The sequence below is a fragment of the Phoca vitulina genome, unplaced genomic scaffold, assembly GCF_004348235.1.
Source record: "Phoca vitulina isolate PV1807 unplaced genomic scaffold, GSC_HSeal_1.0 scaffold36, whole genome shotgun sequence".
In the NCBI taxonomy this organism is placed as follows: Eukaryota; Metazoa; Chordata; class Mammalia; order Carnivora; family Phocidae; genus Phoca; species Phoca vitulina.
Genome location: NW_022589739.1, coordinates 17,592,250 through 17,612,449, shown reverse-complemented (window position 1 = coordinate 17,612,449; position 20,200 = coordinate 17,592,250). Strand labels below are relative to the sequence as shown.

The 20,200-nt window shown below is 37.3% G+C and overlaps 1 protein-coding gene across 3 annotated transcripts in view; it reads left to right on the top strand.

The window, feature by feature from the left end:
• Window positions 1–20,200, top strand: part of INTS4 (integrator complex subunit 4) — a 116,489-nt gene that overhangs the window by 22,636 nt on the left and 73,653 nt on the right. For all 3 annotated transcript variants that reach the window (XR_004302114.1, XM_032427020.1, XM_032427019.1), the window contains exons 3-4: window positions 287–404; window positions 6,517–6,623. Coding sequence is in view for 2 of the 3 variants with exons in the window: in XM_032427020.1 (XP_032282911.1) it covers window positions 287–404; window positions 6,517–6,623 (225 nt within the window). In the remaining variant the exon portion in view is untranslated. The remainder of the gene's footprint in view (window positions 1–286; window positions 405–6,516; window positions 6,624–20,200) is intronic.

The window sequence follows — 20,200 nt, the reverse complement described above, 5'->3', positions numbered from 1 at the left end:
ACTTTCTCTCTCTCTCAAATAAATAAATAAATCTTAAAAAAAAAAAAAGAAGGTAATGGTATCAGGAAGGCATAGAAAAATTACCATTCACTTTGCAGTATTTAGGTGTAATATACTGATCGACAAAATCTCTTTCCCCTGAACTTTATAAGATTAATTTCTCAGAAATAAAACCTTAGAAAACTTGGATCATTGAATCACTTTTGAGATGTTAGTTTCCCGTGTTCCTGTTTGTTGGTTAGCTGAGACTAGAGCATCAAGGTAACAACAGCTGCTTTTGTTCCAGGAGAATGATGCATCTGTGAGACTGAAAATTGCATCATTGTTGGGTTTATTATCAAAGACTGCTGGATTTTCACCAGACTGCATTATGGATGATGCCATTAACATCCTACAGAATGAAAGTAAGTTGTAATTTAAAAGCTATATAATCAGAGCAGAAATCTTTAGTTCCATCTATATAGAATTTAGGACAAAACTTCCTTGTGTTGGTTGTTATTGAAAAAGAATTTGAGGGTGATTCAATAAAACATGTACATATATTTACATTAAAAGATAAAATACAGAGTTGGTGCCTTGCTTGCTTTAATATTTATTTTAAAATTAAATAACCCTTTGTTGCTATTTTCTGAAAATATAATTTTGATTATAGTTTCAAAGAATAGTTTTATTTCATCTTGGGGTATACTTATTTAAATAAATATGACTTTAAATATTGGACAACAGTTTATAAATGTAAGAGATTAATGACAATAAAGAAAATTTTTTTAAAATACTCTTCTATTTCCATAAAACAAGGTTTTACATATTGCCTTTTACTTATATACATTTTGTATGGTTGTACTTACAGTGAATGTACTATTTGTGTTTTACTATACTCAACATTACATAAATTTTTTCCATGTTTCTATATCATCTTCATAATATTTTCCATGTTTCTGTATCACCTTCATAATATTTGAGGTGTTGATAATACATTAAATACCAACCGATACAGTAGCATGTTTCTAACTTTTTGCTCTTGTAGATAGTGGCAAAAAAATAGATCCATTTCTTTTAAAAGCACCAAAACAATTACATTGCCTTAGTACAAAAGTATCCTTTCTTTCCATGGACAGTTCTTATAGAAGCTAGCTATATACCTGCAAGAATTTCACACTTTTAAGATTGGGGATTTCATAGAGCCATAGACTCATCCAGCTATAAATGGCCTTATAGGGATCATCTTGTCTAATTCCTTCATTTTGCAGATGATAGAAACTTAGTCCCAGAGAGATGAAGTGAGTGGAAGTCAGTTCATTTAGCTAAGGAGTAGCAGAACTGAGAACTTAGTGCCCTGCTCTTTCTTATAGACCATGGTTTAACTGAAACACTTTATCTCTAAGATAGAAACATTATAAGAGTTAATTTGGATGCAAACCTCATCCTAACCTTAAAAAAGAAAGAGACTCAAATTATGCAGTATAGGGCACCTGGGTGGCTCAGTTGTTAAGTGTCTGCCTTTGGCTCAGGTCAGGATCCCGGGGTCCTGGGATCAAGCCCCGCATCAGGCTCCCTGCTCGGTGGGAAGCCTGCTTCTCCCTCTCCCACTCCCCCTGCTTGTGTTCCCTCTCTCGCTGTGTCTCTCTCTGTCAAATAAATAAATAAAATCTTTAAAAAAAATATATGCAGTATACGTGGAAATAGCTGTTTTGCTTTTTGTTAAATATTCTAAGGTTTCTTTTCTTTAAAAATTATTTATTTATTTAAAGATTTATTTAACGATTTATTTACTTATTTCAGAGAGAGAAAGAGAGCACAAGCGGGAGGGGCAGAGGGAGAGAGAGAGAGAGAATCCTAAGCAGACTTCATGCTGAGTGTGGAGCCTGATGCGGGACTCAGTCCCACACCCATGAGATCACGACCTGAGCTGAAACCAAGAGTCGGATGCTTAACCAACTGAGCTACCCAGTTGCCCCTATTTATTTATTTTATGGAGAGAGAGAGAGCACGCGAGAGTGCATGAGTATGAGTGGACGGGCATAGGAAGAGGGAAAGAATCTTGAGCAGACTCCACGCTGAGTGGAGTAATAAAGGGCCAGGGAACTCAGAGACGGTCCCTCTATCTCATGATGCAGAGATCATAACCTGAGTCGAAACCAAGAATCAGATGCTCAACCGGCTGAACCATCCAGACACCCCTATTCTAATGTTTCTTACTTAATTGTCTCTGAGAGATTTAATCTAGGTCTCCTCCTGGTTTCCAGTTCCTGGCCACCTAGATTCAGAGTAGAAGATGGAACTGGAAGGGACCATAAAGATCATCTAGTTCAAGCCCTTTATTTCATTGCCGAGGAATATGAACTTCAGGGACGAAAAGTGACTGCTAAAGTCACCCTGTATTTGTGGCTTAGAATAAAGCACAGACTAGAATTAGGAGTCTTTCATTTATCAGTCTAGTGTTCACTTTCAGAATCCAGCAGTGTGGGCCACCCTGTGGACCAGAAGTCCTTCATTTCAGTTCATCAGATGTAGGAGTTCCCCAATTCCTTGGCAAGCACTGGACTAGGTGTCACGTATCTCTGCTTCTCTAGTACATATCACACCAGCAATGAAAACACACAGCTTGTTGTAGAGGAGGTATAATCAGAATACTGTGGGAACAGAAGAGAGGGTGAGGTAAGTGCTGACTGGTGGGGTCTAGGAAGGCTTAGTGAAGAGTTACATTTAGAAAGGCAGAGATGGGAGGAGTAGTGCCAAGAAGTAGGAACATTATGATAAAAGCTAGAGAACTGGCTAAGTATAAGAGATTTGAAAAACTGAATTGTTTCATGAGAGATCATCAGGGAGTGAGGGGCTTTAGGAGGAAAAACTCGTAAAGTGTTTTGAAGCCAAAGGGTAGGTAGTCTGGAGTGCTGAGGAATTTTGAATGTTATTTTGTAGGCACTGGGAACCATGTGAAGTTTTTTTGAGCAAGGGCATGGAATATTCAAGTCTAGTTTTAGATAAGTTGAGGGCACCTGGGTGGCTCAGTTGGTTAAGCGACTGCCTTCGGCTCAGGTCATGATCCTGGAGTCCCGGGATCGAGTCCCGCATCGGGCTCCCTGCTCGGCAGGGAGTCTGCTTCTCCCTCTGACCCTCCTCCCTCTCATGTTCTCTGTCTCTCATTCTCTCTCTCTCAAATAAATAAATAAAATCTTTAAAAAAAAAAAAAAGATAAGTTGGTGGCTCTGAGGAATTTGGTTTGATGAACTACATCATTTAGAGGAGAGATGTTGAGAATTTATTTATTATCCACGTGGAGATGTCCATCCAACCTGTAGTTGTAATATAGGTCTGGAACTCAGGAGAGAGACTAGGGCTTAAGATTTAGATAGATTTGTGATTTATTAGAAGCAAGAGTTAGGCTTAGAAAAGCTTAGCTAACGGGGCACCTGGGTGGCTCAGTTGGTTGGGCGTCTGCCTTCAGCTTGGTCATGATCTCAGGGTCCTGGAATCAAGCCCTGCATTGGGCTCCCTGCTAAGCGGGGAGTCTGCTTCTCCCTCTGCCCAACCCTCCTCCCCTGCCCCTGCTCTGTCTGTCTTTTTCAAATAAATAAAATCTTAAAAAAAAAAAAAAGGTTTAGCTAACTTTTCGTGGTTGTTATGTAGAATCATTTTGTACAAATAAAGGGTGGTAGTGTTGGAGATTTCTTCATATTTCTTCTGTGTTCTCGAAGTACCTTTTCTCCTTGTGGCCTCTTTCGAATTGGAGACTTCTTGATGATCTTCGGTTTTGCGTTTAAATTTAAGATGAGGACGAGGAACTAAAAGGCTGATGGGTAGTTCTGTGTGAAGGGACAGGGCTTGTCAATTGGTAGCCTCTGTACTAGGATGAACCTCTTTGGAGGACTTTTTTTTTTTTTTTTAAGATTTTATTTATTTGATGGAGAGAGACACAGTGAGAGAGGGAACACAAGCAGGGGGAGCAGGACAGGGAGAAGCAGGCTTCCTGCCGAGCAGGGAGCCTGATGCCAGGCTCGATCCCAGGACCCCGGGATCATGACCTGAGCCGAAGGCAGACACTTAACGACTGCGCCACCCAGGTGCCCCACTTTGGAGGACTTTCAAATGTTAGTGTCTTCCATGTTTTTCTGTGGGGCCCATCAGTTTTTCCATTTCGGAGTTCATAAATCTCCTGCTAGGAAGACGGATACCTGACTGCAGTGTTTTTTGGAGTCAAAGCTGCTGAAGGGGGCTAGGGAGAGGGGGGAAGTGTCTCATTTATCAGTATGTTACTATCTCTTAATCTCATCTTCTTCCCAGTCCTCACCTGGTATCCCCCAAATTGGGAACTTTCTAGTCTAATTTCTATATAGAATATACTTCCTATTTCAGTGGCCACTATGCTGTGTAGTATAGGGAGGGAGGCAGAGTTCCAACTGCTTCTTATAGAGACCTCAGATAAATCCCTGCCTTATCCCTTATTTTTGCTTTTTGTTGTTGTTGCTTTAAATCTCCCAGTTCCTGAATCTTTTTAGGGTGTTATGGCTAGAATTCATTTGCTTTGTAGGGATATCCTCCTCAGTAGGTATTTACTATTAGATTTCTCCATTTTGCCAAAGCTTTTTTTTAATCTATAATGTTTTTCATCTCTGAAAAATTTGCCTTTCTTAAGTACTTACCTTTATTCCTCTGGGTTTGTTTTGGTTTTTGTTTTTCTTGTTTTTTTTTGGTGTTTTTAGGTTTATACCTTTTTAATTTCTTTACTCTTTTACTAATGAAATTTTAGGAAAGAATAATAAAAGATGTGTTCAATCTATTATATTTAACTAGAAGTTTTACTAAGAGATTATGTAGCCAGTGTCTTCTTTTCTTTTCTTTCTTTCTTTTTTTAGATCTTATTTTTAAGTAATCTCTACACCCAATGTGGGCTTGAACTCACAACCCTGAGATCAAGAGTTGCATGTTCTGCCGACTGAGCCAGCCAAGTGCCCCACCGGTGTTTTCTGAGCTTTAGTCATTTTATATGTTATGTACACCATTTTTGACATATTTGTTTTACATCTGTACTGTGGTTTACTTAATATTTTTCTTAAGTGGACAAAATTTTTTTTTTAGTTAATTTAAAGAGACTATCTTGATGGGTAAAAGAAAATTAGTGTCATGTGACATCAATAGATAGTAACTGCAGTTTTCATTATGTACCTTAAAACATAATTATTAGGGGCGCCTGGGTGGCTCAGTCGTTAAGCGTCTGCCTTCGGCTCAGGTCATGATCTCAGGGTCCTGGGATCGAGCCCCGCATCGGGCTCCTTGCTCTGCGGGAAGCCTGCTTCTCTCTCCCCCACTCCCCCTGCTTGTGTTCCCTCTCTTGCTGTGTCTCTCTCTGTCAAATAAATAAATAAAATCTAAAAAAAAATAAAAACCTTTCCTTAAAAAAAACAAAACAAAACAAAACAAACATAATTATTAATGTAAAAATGATTATCTGAATGCCATCTAAAATCCTCTTTTATACAGCCAGCATTAAAAGAACCATATTTGGAACAAAAAAGAGAATTTAGACAAAGAAGAGAATCTGGCTGATTGTTATTGATTTATTTGGATTTGGCTCTTTGCCCACTTACTAAACCTTCATTGAGCATATAATGAGTGGTGCTGGATTGAGAGAATACAAAGGTGAATAAGATACAATCATTGCCCTCAGGGATCTTTCAGTCTCTTGGTTTAGTCTGATATGAAAATAAGTATAGTAAAATGTTAGAGTGTACAAGGTGCAGTGGAAGCACAAAGGAGGAAATAGTCAATTCTTGTTGGGGAAGAAGGAAAAGTTCTGTAAAGCAGGTGACACTACAAGATTAGTAGGTGCTTCCTGGGGAGTGGGATTGAGAATGGAGCTGGGTATGGGTGGAGGAATTCTAGGGAGGTTAGCCTGAGCAAAGATAGGGGGACATGAAATCATAAGTAATTGGAAAAAAGGGTGCTAGAGGAGACTTAAAGAGATGAGGCTAGAAAGGTAGGCAGAGCTAGACCTCATGGAGGGACTGGTATGTATGTGTGTAATGCCCTGCTAAGGAATTTGGATTTTATCTGGAAAGCTGTGAAAAGCCCTTGAATTAATCAAGCACTAAACAGTTTTGGAGTACTGTGCCCAATCTTGTGGAGGATTCATGTTTTATTCTTTTATTTTTTTAAATATTTTATTTATGTGAGAGACAGAGAGCACAAGCTGGGAGCGGGGCAGAAGGGAAGAGAGAGGGAGAAGCAGACTCCCCACTGAGCAGGGAGCCCAGTGCGGGGGTCTCAGTCCCAGGACCCTGAGATCATGACCTGAGCCAAAGTAAGACGCTTAACTGACTGAGCCACCCAGGAGCCCCAAATTCAAAGTTTTAGACATGATCCTTTTAGGAACTTAGCTTTTGGTTGAGGGGAATTCAAGGATTGAATAGAGGAACCTAGCTAACAAAAATGTACATTTTTTACCCAAGTAAATTTAGTTTCTCTAGTGATCTCCTTTTGAAATTCTCCAACCCAACTTTTCATCTTCCTTTCTAGAGTCTCATCAAGTCCTAGCTCAGCTGTTGGACACTTTGCTTGCAATTGGCACTAAACTCCCAGAGAATCAAGCTATCCAGATGCGATTAGTTGATGTAGCCTGCAAGGTAAGAGCGTGATGGTTAGATACAGGGTTACATCTTTCTTGAATAGTTTGCATTGCCTGAAAATGTAGTATGAGCTGTAAGATCTGCTTAGCTCCATCCCGAATCTGTAACTAAGAATTACCAAGGATGCTTAATGGTTTTAAGAGCTGCCATCCTTTTGTTTCTTGATGTTGGATTAGGTATAAAGCTGAGTAACTTGTTACAAAGTGAACTTCCTCATCCTCCCAAAAGAAATGAAAATTATTATAAAGCTGCCATGTATACTGTGCTTAATACATGCACTCTGCTTATTAGGGTAGTTTGTATCCAGCTTTTCATGTGTTCTCTGTAGTCCTTTAGGTGAGTACTCTTATCCTTGTTTTACAAAGGTGGCCGTTGCGGTTTAGGGAGTTTAACTTGCTCAATCTTTCACAGCTAGGAAGTTGCAGAACCAGGGTATAAACTCTAGTTTCTCTGATTCTAAAGCCCATGTTCTTTTTTGTTATGCTTTATTGCCTCAATAAACAGACCAACTACAAAGAAACAAGTGTTTGGGAAGATTTTTTTAGTTTTTTTTCTAACTAAAAGAAATACATGTATATTAGTTGTGCCTTTTGATTTAATTTGCAGCTTTTAATTAGCTGCCTTTTGTACATAACAGCTTCTAAACCTTGTACAATTGGTTTTACTTTTAATCTTTCTGACAAATTTATTTTGAGAATGTAAGAAGACAAATGTGTTTGAACTGTGGAAGAATATTATATTTATGGAATTAGAAAACTATGTCTGAGCCCCAGGAAAAAGAGTGTATCATTTATCTTAATAAACAACAACAACAAACAAACCCAAAACACTTTGACAAGTACAATATTAAAAGCCTAAGTGGAAAAAACTAGGGATTGTATGTTTGAGAGAGTAAGTAATATATATATATATGGATATACCATGTAAGAGAATAACATGTCTGTGAGGTTGTGCTTGTGAGAAAAGTGTCCTACGAAGTGGATTGTTAATGCTTGAGGTAACACTTTCTTCAGTTTGCTGTTTTTGTTTTTTTTTTTTAAGATTTTATTTATTTATTTGACAGAGAGAGAGAGAGAGACAGCGAGAGAGGGAACACAAGCAGGGGGAGTGGGAGAGGGAGAAGCAGGCTTCCTGCTGAGCAGGGAGCCCGATGCGGGGCTCGATCCCAGGACCCTGAGATCATGACCTGAGCTGAAGGCAGACGCTTAACGACTGAGCCACCCAGGTGCCCCACCCTTTTTTTTTTTTTTTTTTAAGATTTTGCATTTTGCTTTTTCACTGACATTATAACAGAAGTATTTTATATTGTAAATATTTTGTAGACAGTTTCAATGGGTACATGATATTTTGCTCAATAATTAAACTATAGTTTACCTAACCATTCTCCTATTATTGGACATTTATATTATAACCACTTTTTAAATTGTGAATAATACTGCAGTGAATATTGTCTAAAATATTTTCTGTATTTAGGTTTATTTCCTAAACATAGTAGAATTACTAGTTGAAAGCATTTAGGGTTTTTTTTTTAAGCCTCTTGATACTTCTTGTCAAATTGGTTCCCAGAGTGTTGCAGTTTGTATGACCACCAGAAGTGTATGAGAGTGCCTAATTTCACTGTATCTCTCTAGCATTGGATATTACTGTTTTGTTTTGTTTTGTTTTTCCCATTCCCCTTCATCCATTTTGCCCAATTCCTCCAACCCTTGCCTTCTGGCAGCCATCTGTTTGTTCTCTGTATTTATAGGTCTGATTCTGCTTTTTGCTTGTTTGTTTATGGTTTTGTTTTTTTTTTTTTTTAGATTCCATGTGTAAGTGAAATCATACGGTATTTGTCCTTCTCGGTCTGACTTATTTCACTTAGCATAATACCCTTTCGGTTCATCCATATTGTGGTAAATGGCATGTCTCATCCTTTTTTGTGGCTGCATAGTATTCGTGTGTGTGTGTGTGTGTGTGTGTGTGCGCGCATGCCCATGCATACAGATACTCAGACACACTGTATCTTCATTATCCACTCATCTGTTGGTGGACACTTAAGTTGCTTCCATATCTTGGCTATTGGAAACAATGCTACAGTAAACATAGTGAAGCATATGTCTTTTTGAATTAATATTTTCATTTTCTTTGGGTATTGTATGGTATTTCTGTTTTTAATTTTTTGAGGAACCTCCGTACTGTTTTTACAGTGATTGTACCAATTTAAATTCCCACCAACAATGTATGATCCATATCCTTATCAACACTTGGTATTTCTTGTCTTTTTAATTTTAACCATTCCAATAGGTGTAAGGTGATATCTCGTGGTTTTGATGTGCATTTCCCTGATGACTAGTGATGTTGAGCATCTTTTCATGTATCTTTTGGGCATCTGTATATCTTCTTTGGAAAAATGTCTATTCATGTCCTCTGTCCAGCATGGTTTTTTTTTAAGATTTTATTTATTTGAGAGACAGAGAGCACACGAGCAGGGGGCAGGGGCAGAGGGAGAGGGAGAAGCAGACTCCCTGCTAATCTGGGAGTCTGATATGGGGCTTGATCCCAGGACCCTGGGATCATGACCTGAGCCGAAGGCAGATGCTTAACTAAGCCAGCTAGGCACCCCACCTCTGTCCATTTTTTAATTGGATTGTTTTTTGATGTTGAGTTGTACAAGTTCTTTATATATTCTGGATATTAACTCCTTATTAGATATATCATTTACAGATACCTTCTCCCATTTAATAGGTTTCCATTTTGTTTGATGGTTTCTTTTGCTGTGCAAAAGCTTTTCCTTTTGATGTAGTCCTAGTAGTTTATTTTTGCTTTTGTTTCCCTTGCCTTAGGAGACATATCTGGAAAAATGTTGCTATGGACCATGTCAGAGAAATTACTGCGTATGTTCTGTTTTAGGATTTTTGTCATTCAGGTCTCATTTAGGTCTTTAATCCATTTTGAGTTTCTTTTTGTGTATGGTGTTAGAAAGTGGTCCAGTTTCAATCTCTTAGACATAACTGTCCAGTCTTCCCAACACCATGCATTGAAGATAATCTCCCCATAATATATTCCACAGTGTGTCCATATTACCCAAAACGATCTACAGATTTGATGCAGTCCCTGTCAGAATACCAATAGCATTTTCACAGAGCAAATAGTACTGAAATTTGTATGGAACCACAGAAGAGCCTGAATAGCCAAAGGAATCTTAAGAAAGAAAAAACAAAGCTGGAGGTAACACAATTTCAGATTTCAAGATATACTACAAAGCTATAATAATCAAAACAGTATGGTACTGGCACAAAATAGATACCTAGATCAATGGAATAGAATAGAAAGCCCAGAGATAAACCCACACTTACCTGGTCATTTAATCTATGACATGACAAAGGAGGCATGGGTATTAATGTTTTAAAACAGAAGACAAACCCATTAATCTGGTAGGAGGAAAATGTTTTTTCTTTAAATTTCCTTTTTGGGATGCCTGAGTGGCTCAGTCAGTTAAGCGGCTGCCTTTGGCTCAGGTCATGATCCTGGGGTACTGGGATCGAGTCCTGCATTGGGCTCCTTGCTATGCAGGGAGCCTGCTTCTCCCTCTGCCTTCTGCTCCCCCTGTTTGTGCTTGCTTTCTGTCTCTCTCTTCCCTCTCTCTCTGACAAATAAATAAAATCTTAAAAAAAATTTCCTTTTATTTTTTAATTATTATTTTTAAAATCTTCTTTTTAAAAGATTACTAGTGAAGCTTCATATTTGTGTTTCATTTCTATTTCCTCTCTTCAGAATAAACTTTTCATATTCTTTGCTAGTTTCACATATGGGGTTTTGTATGTTTCTTCACCGTTTGTAGAGGCTCATAACGGAGTAAAAATTTGAACCATTTGAAAATGGTAGATCTGTCAAAAGCTTTTGCAGACTCAAGTAAGTAAAGACCATGATGCATAGCTACAGTTAGTATTTATATTGCCTAATGCCATTTTGTCTGTGATTTTGTCATACAATATGTTTTGAGATAAGATTCACATACAGTAGCATTCACCTTTTCGGTAGAAATAATACAAAGTATGTTCTCTAATCACAGTGGAATGAAATTAGAAATCAGTAACAGAAAGAAATTTGGGAAACCCCTAAAAATGGAATTTTTTTTTTTTTAAGATTTTATTTATTTGACAGCGGGAGTGGGAACACAAGCAGGCACCCCTAAATATGGAAATTAAACAACATACTCCTATATCACCAGTGGGTCAAAAAAGAAATCAAAAGAGAAATTAGAAAATACTTGGAGATGAATGAAAACTTGGGGGATTTAGCTACAGCATGCTTAGAGGGAAATTTATAGCTCGAAATGCCTATGGTAAAAAAGTCAAAAGATCTCAATCAGTAACCTAACCTTCCACCTTAAAACACTGGGAAAAGAAGAGTGCACTAAATATAAAGCATGCAGATGGAGGGAAATGAGAAAGATTAGAGTGGAGGGGCGCCTGGGTGGCTCAGTCGGTTAAGCAGCTGCCTTCGGCTCGGGTCATGACCCCAGGGTCCTGGGATTGAGCCCCACATCGGGCTCCCTGCTCAGCGGGAAGCCTGCTTCTCCCCCTCCCTCTGCCTGCCGCTTCCTCTACTTGTGCTCTCTCTCTCTGTCAAATAAATAAATAAAATCTTAAAAAAGAAAGATTAGAGTGGAAATTAATGAAATAGAGAATAGAAAAACAGTAGGAAAAAGTCAGTGAAACCAAAAGCTTGTTCTTTGAAAAGATCTACAAAATTGACAAACCTTTAGTTATATTGCTCAGGAAAGAAAGAGAAAATTACCAGAATCAGAAAAGAAATAGAGCACATTAATACCAATGTGATAGAAATTAAAAAAGATTATAAAAGAAAATTGTGAATAATCATATGCTAATAAAATAGATAACTTAGATGAAATGGACAAATTTGTATAAAGAGACTACCAAAACTGACTCAAGAAGAAGTAGACAATCTGAATAGACCTATAACAAGTAAAGAAATTAAATTAGTAATGAAAAAAACAGAAACCTACTGACAAAGAAAAGCTCACCCTCAGATGGCTTTATATCAAACATTTAAATAGGAACACCAGTTTTTCACTTTCCCCCAAAATAGGAGTGAACACTTCCCAGCTCATTCTATGAGGTTAGTATGAGCCTAAAACCAAAACCAAAGACCTCACATGAAAAGCAAACTCTAGACCAGTGTTTTTTTATGAATATGGATGTAAAAATCCTTAACAAAATACTAGCAAGCCAAATTCTGCTATTTGTAAATAGGATTATACACCACAACCAAATGGGATTCATTCCAGGAATGCAAATTGGTTCAACATCTGAAACTAAATTAAAAAAAGAATAAAAGACAAAACTCCATGATCATCTTAGAATCGATTTAGAAAAAGCATTTGACAAGATCCAATATAATTTCATTATAAAAACACTTAAAAAAAAGCCTGGGAGTAGAATAGAACCTCTTCAGCCTGATAAAGGCCGTCTGAAAAACTGACAGCTAACATACTAATAGTGAAAGATTGGATGCCTTCCCCACCTAAGATCAGGAACAAAACAGCTATGTTCTTGTGTCTTACGTCTATTCTGCATTGTGCTGGAGGTTCTAGCCAAGGTACTTAGGCAAGAAAAGGAAATAAAAAGCATCAGTCCTGGGAAGGAAGAAGTAAAACTATCCCTGTCTGTTCACATGACATGACCTTATATATAAAAAATTCTAAGGAATCCATTTAAAAACTATTAGAAGTAATAAACAAGTTCGGGAATGTTGCAGGGTACAATATGAATGTATTAAAAAATCAATTGTATTTCTCTATATTTGCAGTGAGCAATATGAAAATGAAATTAAGAAAATCCACTTATTATAGCATCAAAACTAATAAAATACTAATACATTTAATAAAAGAAGTAAAAAACTTGTACTTGAAAACTATATGGATTTTCAAAGGGAACCAGGATAGCCAAAACAGTCTTGGAAAAGAAGAACACAGTAACAGGTACACTAGCAGATTTCAAAACTTAACTAAGCATCAATAGGTACTTGTAAAGATCAGTGAAATAGAATTAAGAACCCAAAATTAATCCCATGTATTTTTGGTCAACTGATTTTTTGAAAGGATACCAATACCATTCAATGGAGAAAGAACAGTCTATTCAACATGTGGTGCTGGGACAACTTGATATCCACCTGCAAAAGAATGAATTTGGAAACTTAACTAACACCATATGTAAAAATTAACTCAAAATGTATCAAAGACCTAAATATGTCAGCTAAAACTATAAACTTCTTAGAAGAAAACATAGCTGTAGATTTTCATGACCATGGATTTGGCAGTGGATTATTAGATACTACAAAAGCACAAGGAACAAAAGAAAAGATAAATTGGATTTCATCAAAATTGAAGAATTATGACTGGAAAGACACTATCAAGAAAGTGAAGACAGTCCACAGAATGGGAAAAAAATATTGGCAAATTATATGTCTAATGTCTAGATTATATAAAGATCTCTTACAACCTAACAATAAAAATACAAATAATAATTTAAAAATGGGCTAAAGATCTTAATAGGCATTTCTCCAAAGAAGATATACAAGTAGCCAATAAACACAAAACGATGCTCAGCATCTTCAGTCATTAGGGAAATACAAATCAAAACCACAGTGAGATGCTGTTTCACACCTTTTGGATGGTTATACTAAAAAAGGCTTGACCATACCAAGTTTTGGTGAGGATTTGGAGTAATTGGAGCTCTCCTCCATTTCCGGTGGCAATGTAAAATGCCTCAGCTGCTTTGGAAAATAGTTCAGCAGTTCCTCAAAAAATTAAAGATACAGGCTTACTATATGATCCAGCAATTCCACTGGTAGGTATCTATCAAGAGAACTGAAGCATATTCACACAAAATTTGTACATAAATGTTTATAGCAGCAATATTCGTAATACTCAAAAGGTGGAAACAACCCAGATGACCATCTCAGCAACTGATGAATGGATCAACAAAATACAGTGGAATATTCTTTGACTATAAGAAGGAATGAAATATTAATATACACTAAAACTGGATGAATCTTGAAAACATGTCGAGTGAAAGAAGCTAGTTACAAAAAACTTACATATATGATTCCGTCTATATGAAATTTCTGTAATGGGTAAATCTAACAGAGACAGAAAGTTGATTAGTAGGTAGGTACTTAGGGCTGGGATAAATAGAGGGATATGTGGTTGGTAGCAAAAGGGCATCTCTTTGAAATGATGAAAATGTTGTAAATTAACTGTGATGATGATTGTACCCATACATAAATATACCAAAGACCATTGAATTGTGTACATTAACTGGATGAATTGCGTGGTATGCGAGTTATATTTCAATAAAGCTGTTATTATAAAGAATTCACCCTTTGAATTTGAATTGTGGTGAATCTTTTCAACATTTCTATTGTTTCTTTGGCTGTTGTGAATAATGCTGCTCTGAGTATTTGTTTACAAGTTTTGGTTGGAAGAATGTTTTCAGTTCAGTTTTAGGTCTATTTATTCTGGGAATGAAATGGCAGGGCCATTAAACCTATATTTAACTTTTTAAAAAATTTTTTTTAAATTATGGTAAAATACATGAATTTTTTTAGTTAAAGTGAATAAATTTTTTAAAATTTAAAAAACACACATAACATAAAATTTACCATTGTAATCATTTTAAAGTGTACAGTTCAGTGGCATTAAGTATATTCTCTTATGCCACCATCACCATCATTCTTCACCCATCTCTTCACTTTGCAAAACTGAAACTTTATGAGTTAAAGAGTAACTTCCCATTCTCCCCTCACCCCCAGTCCTTAGCAAGATGCTAGGTGCCTTTCACTGAGAAAGAGAATTCTGGGAAAGTATTGGGTTGGGACAAAATCCAGACACCTCAGCAATTTCAAACTTACCCCCCAAATTGTAAAATAATGTACAGCTGCCTGGGTGGCTTAGTTGTTTGGGTGACAGACTCTTGATTTCAGCTGAGGTCTTGATCTCAGGGTTGTGAGTTCAAGCCCTGTGTTGGGCTCCATGCTGGGCATGGAGCCTACTTAAAATAATAATAATAATAATAATAATAATGATGATGATGTAAAGAATTTCCATATATCCTTCTTCCTGGTTCACTAATAGTTAACATTTTCCCACATTTGCTTTATCATTATCACTGTGTATATATGTATTATTTTTTCCTGAACCTTGTAACAATAAATTGCAGTCATAATGCCCTTTTTCCACTAAAGTAATACTTAAATACTTAAGTGTATTTCTTAAGAAGGATATAATTTGGGGGCACCTGGGTGGGTCATTCAGTTAAGCATCCAACTCTTGATTTTAGCTCAGATTATGATCTTAGGGTTGTGAGATCTGGCCCTGTGTGGGGGTCCACGCGGGGTGTGAACCTGCTTAAGATTCTCTTCCTCTGCACCTGTTCCCGCCGCTCCCCCCCCCCATTGCACACGCATTCTCTCTCTGAAATAAATAAATACATCTTAAAAAAAGGATGTAATTTTTATAAACGCAATGCAATTCTGATAATCAGGAAATTTAACTTGGTACGATACTAATACTAATCTCAACCTTTATTCACATTCTACTGATTGTCCCAATATTATCCTTCATATAAATTTTTCTTTTCTGGTTCAGGGTCACAGAATGCATTTAGTTTTCATCCCTCTTCATAATTTGGAAAGGTCCCTCAGCCTGTCTTTGTCTTTCATGACCTTGACATTTTTGAAGAATATAGAGCATTTATTACAGAATGTCTTTTAATCTGTGTTTATCTGTTCAGTCTGTATAACCTGTATTTCCTCTCTTTAGATTCAGGTTATATATTTTGGCAGGAATACCACATAAATAATATTTGTTCTCAGTTTATCATATTATAAGGCACAGATGAGGTTTGACTCATTATTGATGTTGGTAACTTTGATAATTGGTTAAGGTGATGACTACCAGGGTTTTTGTTGTAGAGTTACAATTCTTCCTATGATTAATAAGTGATTTGTGGGAGATATTTTGAGTTAATGTAAATACTCTCTTCCTCATCAAATTTTTACTCACTATTTTAGAGACTACTAATAAATTTTGCTGAGTCAGTTGATACTCTGGTCATTGCAAAATCATGATTTTCTAACTCTTGTTCCTTATTAGTTGACATACTACTGTAAATAAATCTTTCCCTCCCTCCCTTCTTTCCTGTCTCTCTCTCATTTTGTTTAATATATTATAATCCATTTCTATCATTATTATTGTTTGAAGTTCAGATTGTTCCTGTATATGTCTTTCAAATACAGGGTACGAATCTGCCATATTTTTTGTTTCACAGTAGGAAGAAAGTCATGCCTTCAAGTACTCTTAACTCTTCAAAGTTCATCTCATTTTATCCTGTCAGTAATCCTTTGAGGTACATTGTACAACTAATCCTCATTTGAAAAGATTTGGTTCACAGATTTGGCTAGGAAATTAATATTCTTTTCATATATAGTGTTTGTACAACTGAAGTTGGAGATCTTCTGCTTTCCTTCCTATCTATGAAGATTTTTCCAGTAGAACAGATATTCTTGTCATTTTTTTGTGTAAGGCTTTCTTAGAGCCTATTTTTAATTCTTGTCTGTCTCCATCTCACCTTTTCATCCAGTCTCTCTGTTTCTTTTCTGTTCCTTTAATTCTGTGGCATAAGTATAGTAAACTCTTAAAAGACATACAGCATTTTAACATTTAGAAAATTCTACTCAGATATTATGTATGGTTTGTTAGGAGAGTGTATCTGTTAAAATCATTTGCATACAAAGTACACTGAATTTTTGTCTGCTTGAAAACAATCCATATTGAAATTGAATGAGTCATTAAGTTATTTTTGTCTTACTTAAGGAACTTCATTCTCAGATTTTCTTGATATACTTAGCCATTGATTTTTTTTTCCCCTATAGCAATAGCTTTAAACTGGTTGGTTTAGCTTATTTTTGACACGGACTGCTCTTATTATTGGGGATGTGGTTTGCTTACTCACTCCATTAATATGAAAATGACGTCACTTTAGTGGCCTGGGTGTAACACCAAAATAGCATCATCTGCAGAGCAGACACACCAGGCAGCCATTAGTGATGATGGCGTGATGCAAGAGGCGACCTGTATGGGGTGGACATCGTAGAACTGTAACTGCTGCCCTGAGGCTGTGATTTGGACTTCCACTGTCCTTTGGCCTAACGCTCAGTGTGCAGTAATAGGCTCGTTATGTAGCAGTGTTGCCTGGTTACCTTAATAGAAGCAGGAAGGTTTCAGTTTGTTGTTTGAAAATCAAATAAAGTATTTGTTACAGTGGAAGCAACCTTCAGGGGCTGGTGGGTCAGTCAACAGTTTAGTTATGAGAAATGATGTTTTCATACTAAAATAGTTTGTTAAAAAAATCCTGCTTTATTAACTGACAGAGTCATTGTCAGCTTCATATCTAAAGTTTCTCATAATTTCTCAGTTTCACTGTCTTAATTTGATTGTTAATTTTGAGCTTTATATATAAGACATTTTGAGGACATGAGTGTATGTTTCACATTTTTGCAGCCTAAATAACTTGGAGGGAAGAATTAACTCTGATCTAAAATGTTTGAGGGAACCATTTTTATAATGAGAGGTTCTGTTTCTGAGCACCACACCCTCAGCATAGTGGCTTTCTCCCCAGGTTTCCTTTGTTCTCTTCTCCGAGTAAGCCTACCTGCCCATCCCATATCCACATGGGACATAGCTTCTCACCTAGTCTAGGTTCCTGCTTAATTCAGGAATCTTCTCCAGGAGCATTCTGGTGTGAGCCAGTAACAGGTGCTCTGTACCTTTCATGACAGACTGCCCTGTTGTCAGTTGGCCGTCACTAGAAAGTTCATGCTTGTGTGTTCTAGGTCAGCAGACCTATTTCATCCAGGTGCCCACTCTTACCTCTGACCCTTCTCCATTTTCCGGTTTTTTTTTTTGGCCATCACTTGGTCTTCTTTTCCTTGCCTGTTCTCCTTCTCTCTCTCTCTCTTTTTTTTAAAGATTTTATTTATTTATTTGACAGAGACACAGCGAGAGAGAGAGCACAAGTAGGGGGAGTGGGAGAGGGAGAAGCAGGCTCCCCACTGAGCAGGGAGCCCGATGTGGGGCTCGATCCCAGGACCCTGGGACCATGACCTGAGCCGAAGGCAGGCGCTTAATGACTGAGCCACCTAGGCGCCCCTCTCCTCTTTTTAAGTAGGTTGTTTTTTTTTTTTAAGTACATGCTAAGTGCTAGGCACTATGCTAGGCACTTGTACTTACTGAATGTCTATTATGTCCCAGACACTATTGGCTAATTTCACATACAGTAATTCTTTTTGGGGGGTGTGGGGGGAGAGAGCGACAAAGTGAGTGAGTGAGTGCAAGGGCACAAGGGGAGGGGCAGAGGGAGAGGGAGAGAGAGATCCCAAGCAGACTCCATGCCCAGCACAGGGCTGGATCCCACAACCCTGAGATCATGACCTGAGCTGAAATCAAGAGTTGGATGCTTAACCAACTGAGCCACCCAGGTGCTCCCATACAGTAATTCTTAAATGAGTTCATTTAGTATACTCACCACAAAACTTCATGGTAGGAGATATTATTCCTATTTTTACAAAGTAGGGGTTTCTATAAAAACTTGTGGGGTTTATGGGGCGCCTGGGTGGCTCAGTTGGTTAAGTGACTGCCTTTGGTCATGATCGTGCTGGGATTGAGCCCCGCATCAGGCTCTCTGCTAGGCAGGGGGCCTGGTTCTCCCTCTCCCTCTGCTGCTCCCACTGCTTGTGCTCTCCTGCTCTCTCTCTGTCAAATAAATAAATAAAATCTTAAAAAACAAAAACAAAAAACTTGTGGGGTTTAGTGAAGATCACATAGATACTATGTAGCAGGGCCAGCAATCAAACCTAGGTCTGTCTGACTTAAGTCCCTGTTCATTCAGCTATGCTACTTTGCCTCTCAGACAAGAGATGAAACAATTTATGGAACCCACTTTGTCTGCAAAGCTTCCTACACTTCCTTGAGGCATTCTCTGAACATGTTTGGGTGTGGTTCTATTATTGCTGCCTCTTTCTTTTTATGTTCTTAAAAATACACTTGTTCTTATGGATAATGTAATATTTTTCTTTTTTTTAAGATTTTATTTATTTATTTATTTAAAAAAGATTTATTTATTTGAGGGGTGCCTGGGTGGCTCAGTTGTTAAGTGTCTGCCTTCGCCTCAGGTCCTGATCCCAGGGTGCTGGGATCGAGCCCCACATTGGGCTCCCTGCTCCACGGGAAACCTGCTTCTCCTTCTCCCACTCCCCCTGCTTGTGTTCCCTCTCTTGCTGTGTCTCTCTCTGTCAAATAAATAAAAAAAATCTTTTAAAAAAATTAAAAAGATTTATTTGAGAGAGAGAGCATGCATGCACACACACAGCAGGAGGGGCAGAGGGAGAGAATCTTCAAGCAGACTCCCTGCTGAGCGTGGAGTCCGATTCAGGGCTTGATCCCACCATCCATGAGATCATGACCTGATCCAAAACCAAGAGTTGGATGCTCAACCAACTGAGCCACCCAGGCACCCCAAGATTTTATTTTTAAATAATCTCTACACCCAACATTGGGCTTGAACTTATGACCCCAAGAGAGTCACATGCTCTACTGACTGAGCCAGCCAGCTGCCCCTATTTTTCTAATGTTTATGAAACAGTATGGCTATTTTATTTTTTCTTGTTTGTATTTAGACTGTTAATTTTTTTTTAAGTCTCAAACTTGCAGAAAAATTGCAAGTCCAGTTATAGAGAACTTTGTTTTTTTGTGAACTATTTTAGAATAAGTAGCTAACATAGTGCCCCATTACTCCTGAGTACTTCATTGTATATTATCTATAAAAAAGATATTTTCCTACATAACTTCAGTATGATCATCAACAGGACATTAACATCAGCATATGCTACCATTTGATCCTCAGACCTCACTCAGATTTCACTATTTGTACCAATCATGTCTTTTATTGGTAAAGGATCCAGTTCAGAACCACATGTTGCATTTTAGTCACATCTCATTAGTCTTCTTCAATCTGGAATAATTCCTCAGTCATTACTTGATTTTATGACGTTGACATTTTTGAAAATTATAGGATAGGTATTTTGCAGAACCTTCCTAAATTTGGATTTGTCTGATATTTTCTCATAATTAGGTTTAAGTTACCGCCTTTGGCAAGAATATCACAGATGTGATGCTCTTATTGCATCCTGTTAGGTGATTTTGATTTGTCCTATTACTAATGATGTTAACTTTGATCACTTGGTTAAGATAGTGTCTATCACATTTTTTCACTGTAAAGTTACTCATTCCTTTTGAAATGACTAAATATTTTGTGGGGTGGTACTTTGAGACTATGTAAATATTCTGTCATCAAACTTTCAGCTTGTTTATATCAGTTACAAACTCACAGATTCCTTGTTTATTCAATTCAATTCTGTTACTATATTCACCTTGATGTTCAAATTTTCCTGATTTGAAAAACAACAAGAACAAAAACAAATTTCCTGATTTGGCCAAATAGGAGCCCCTT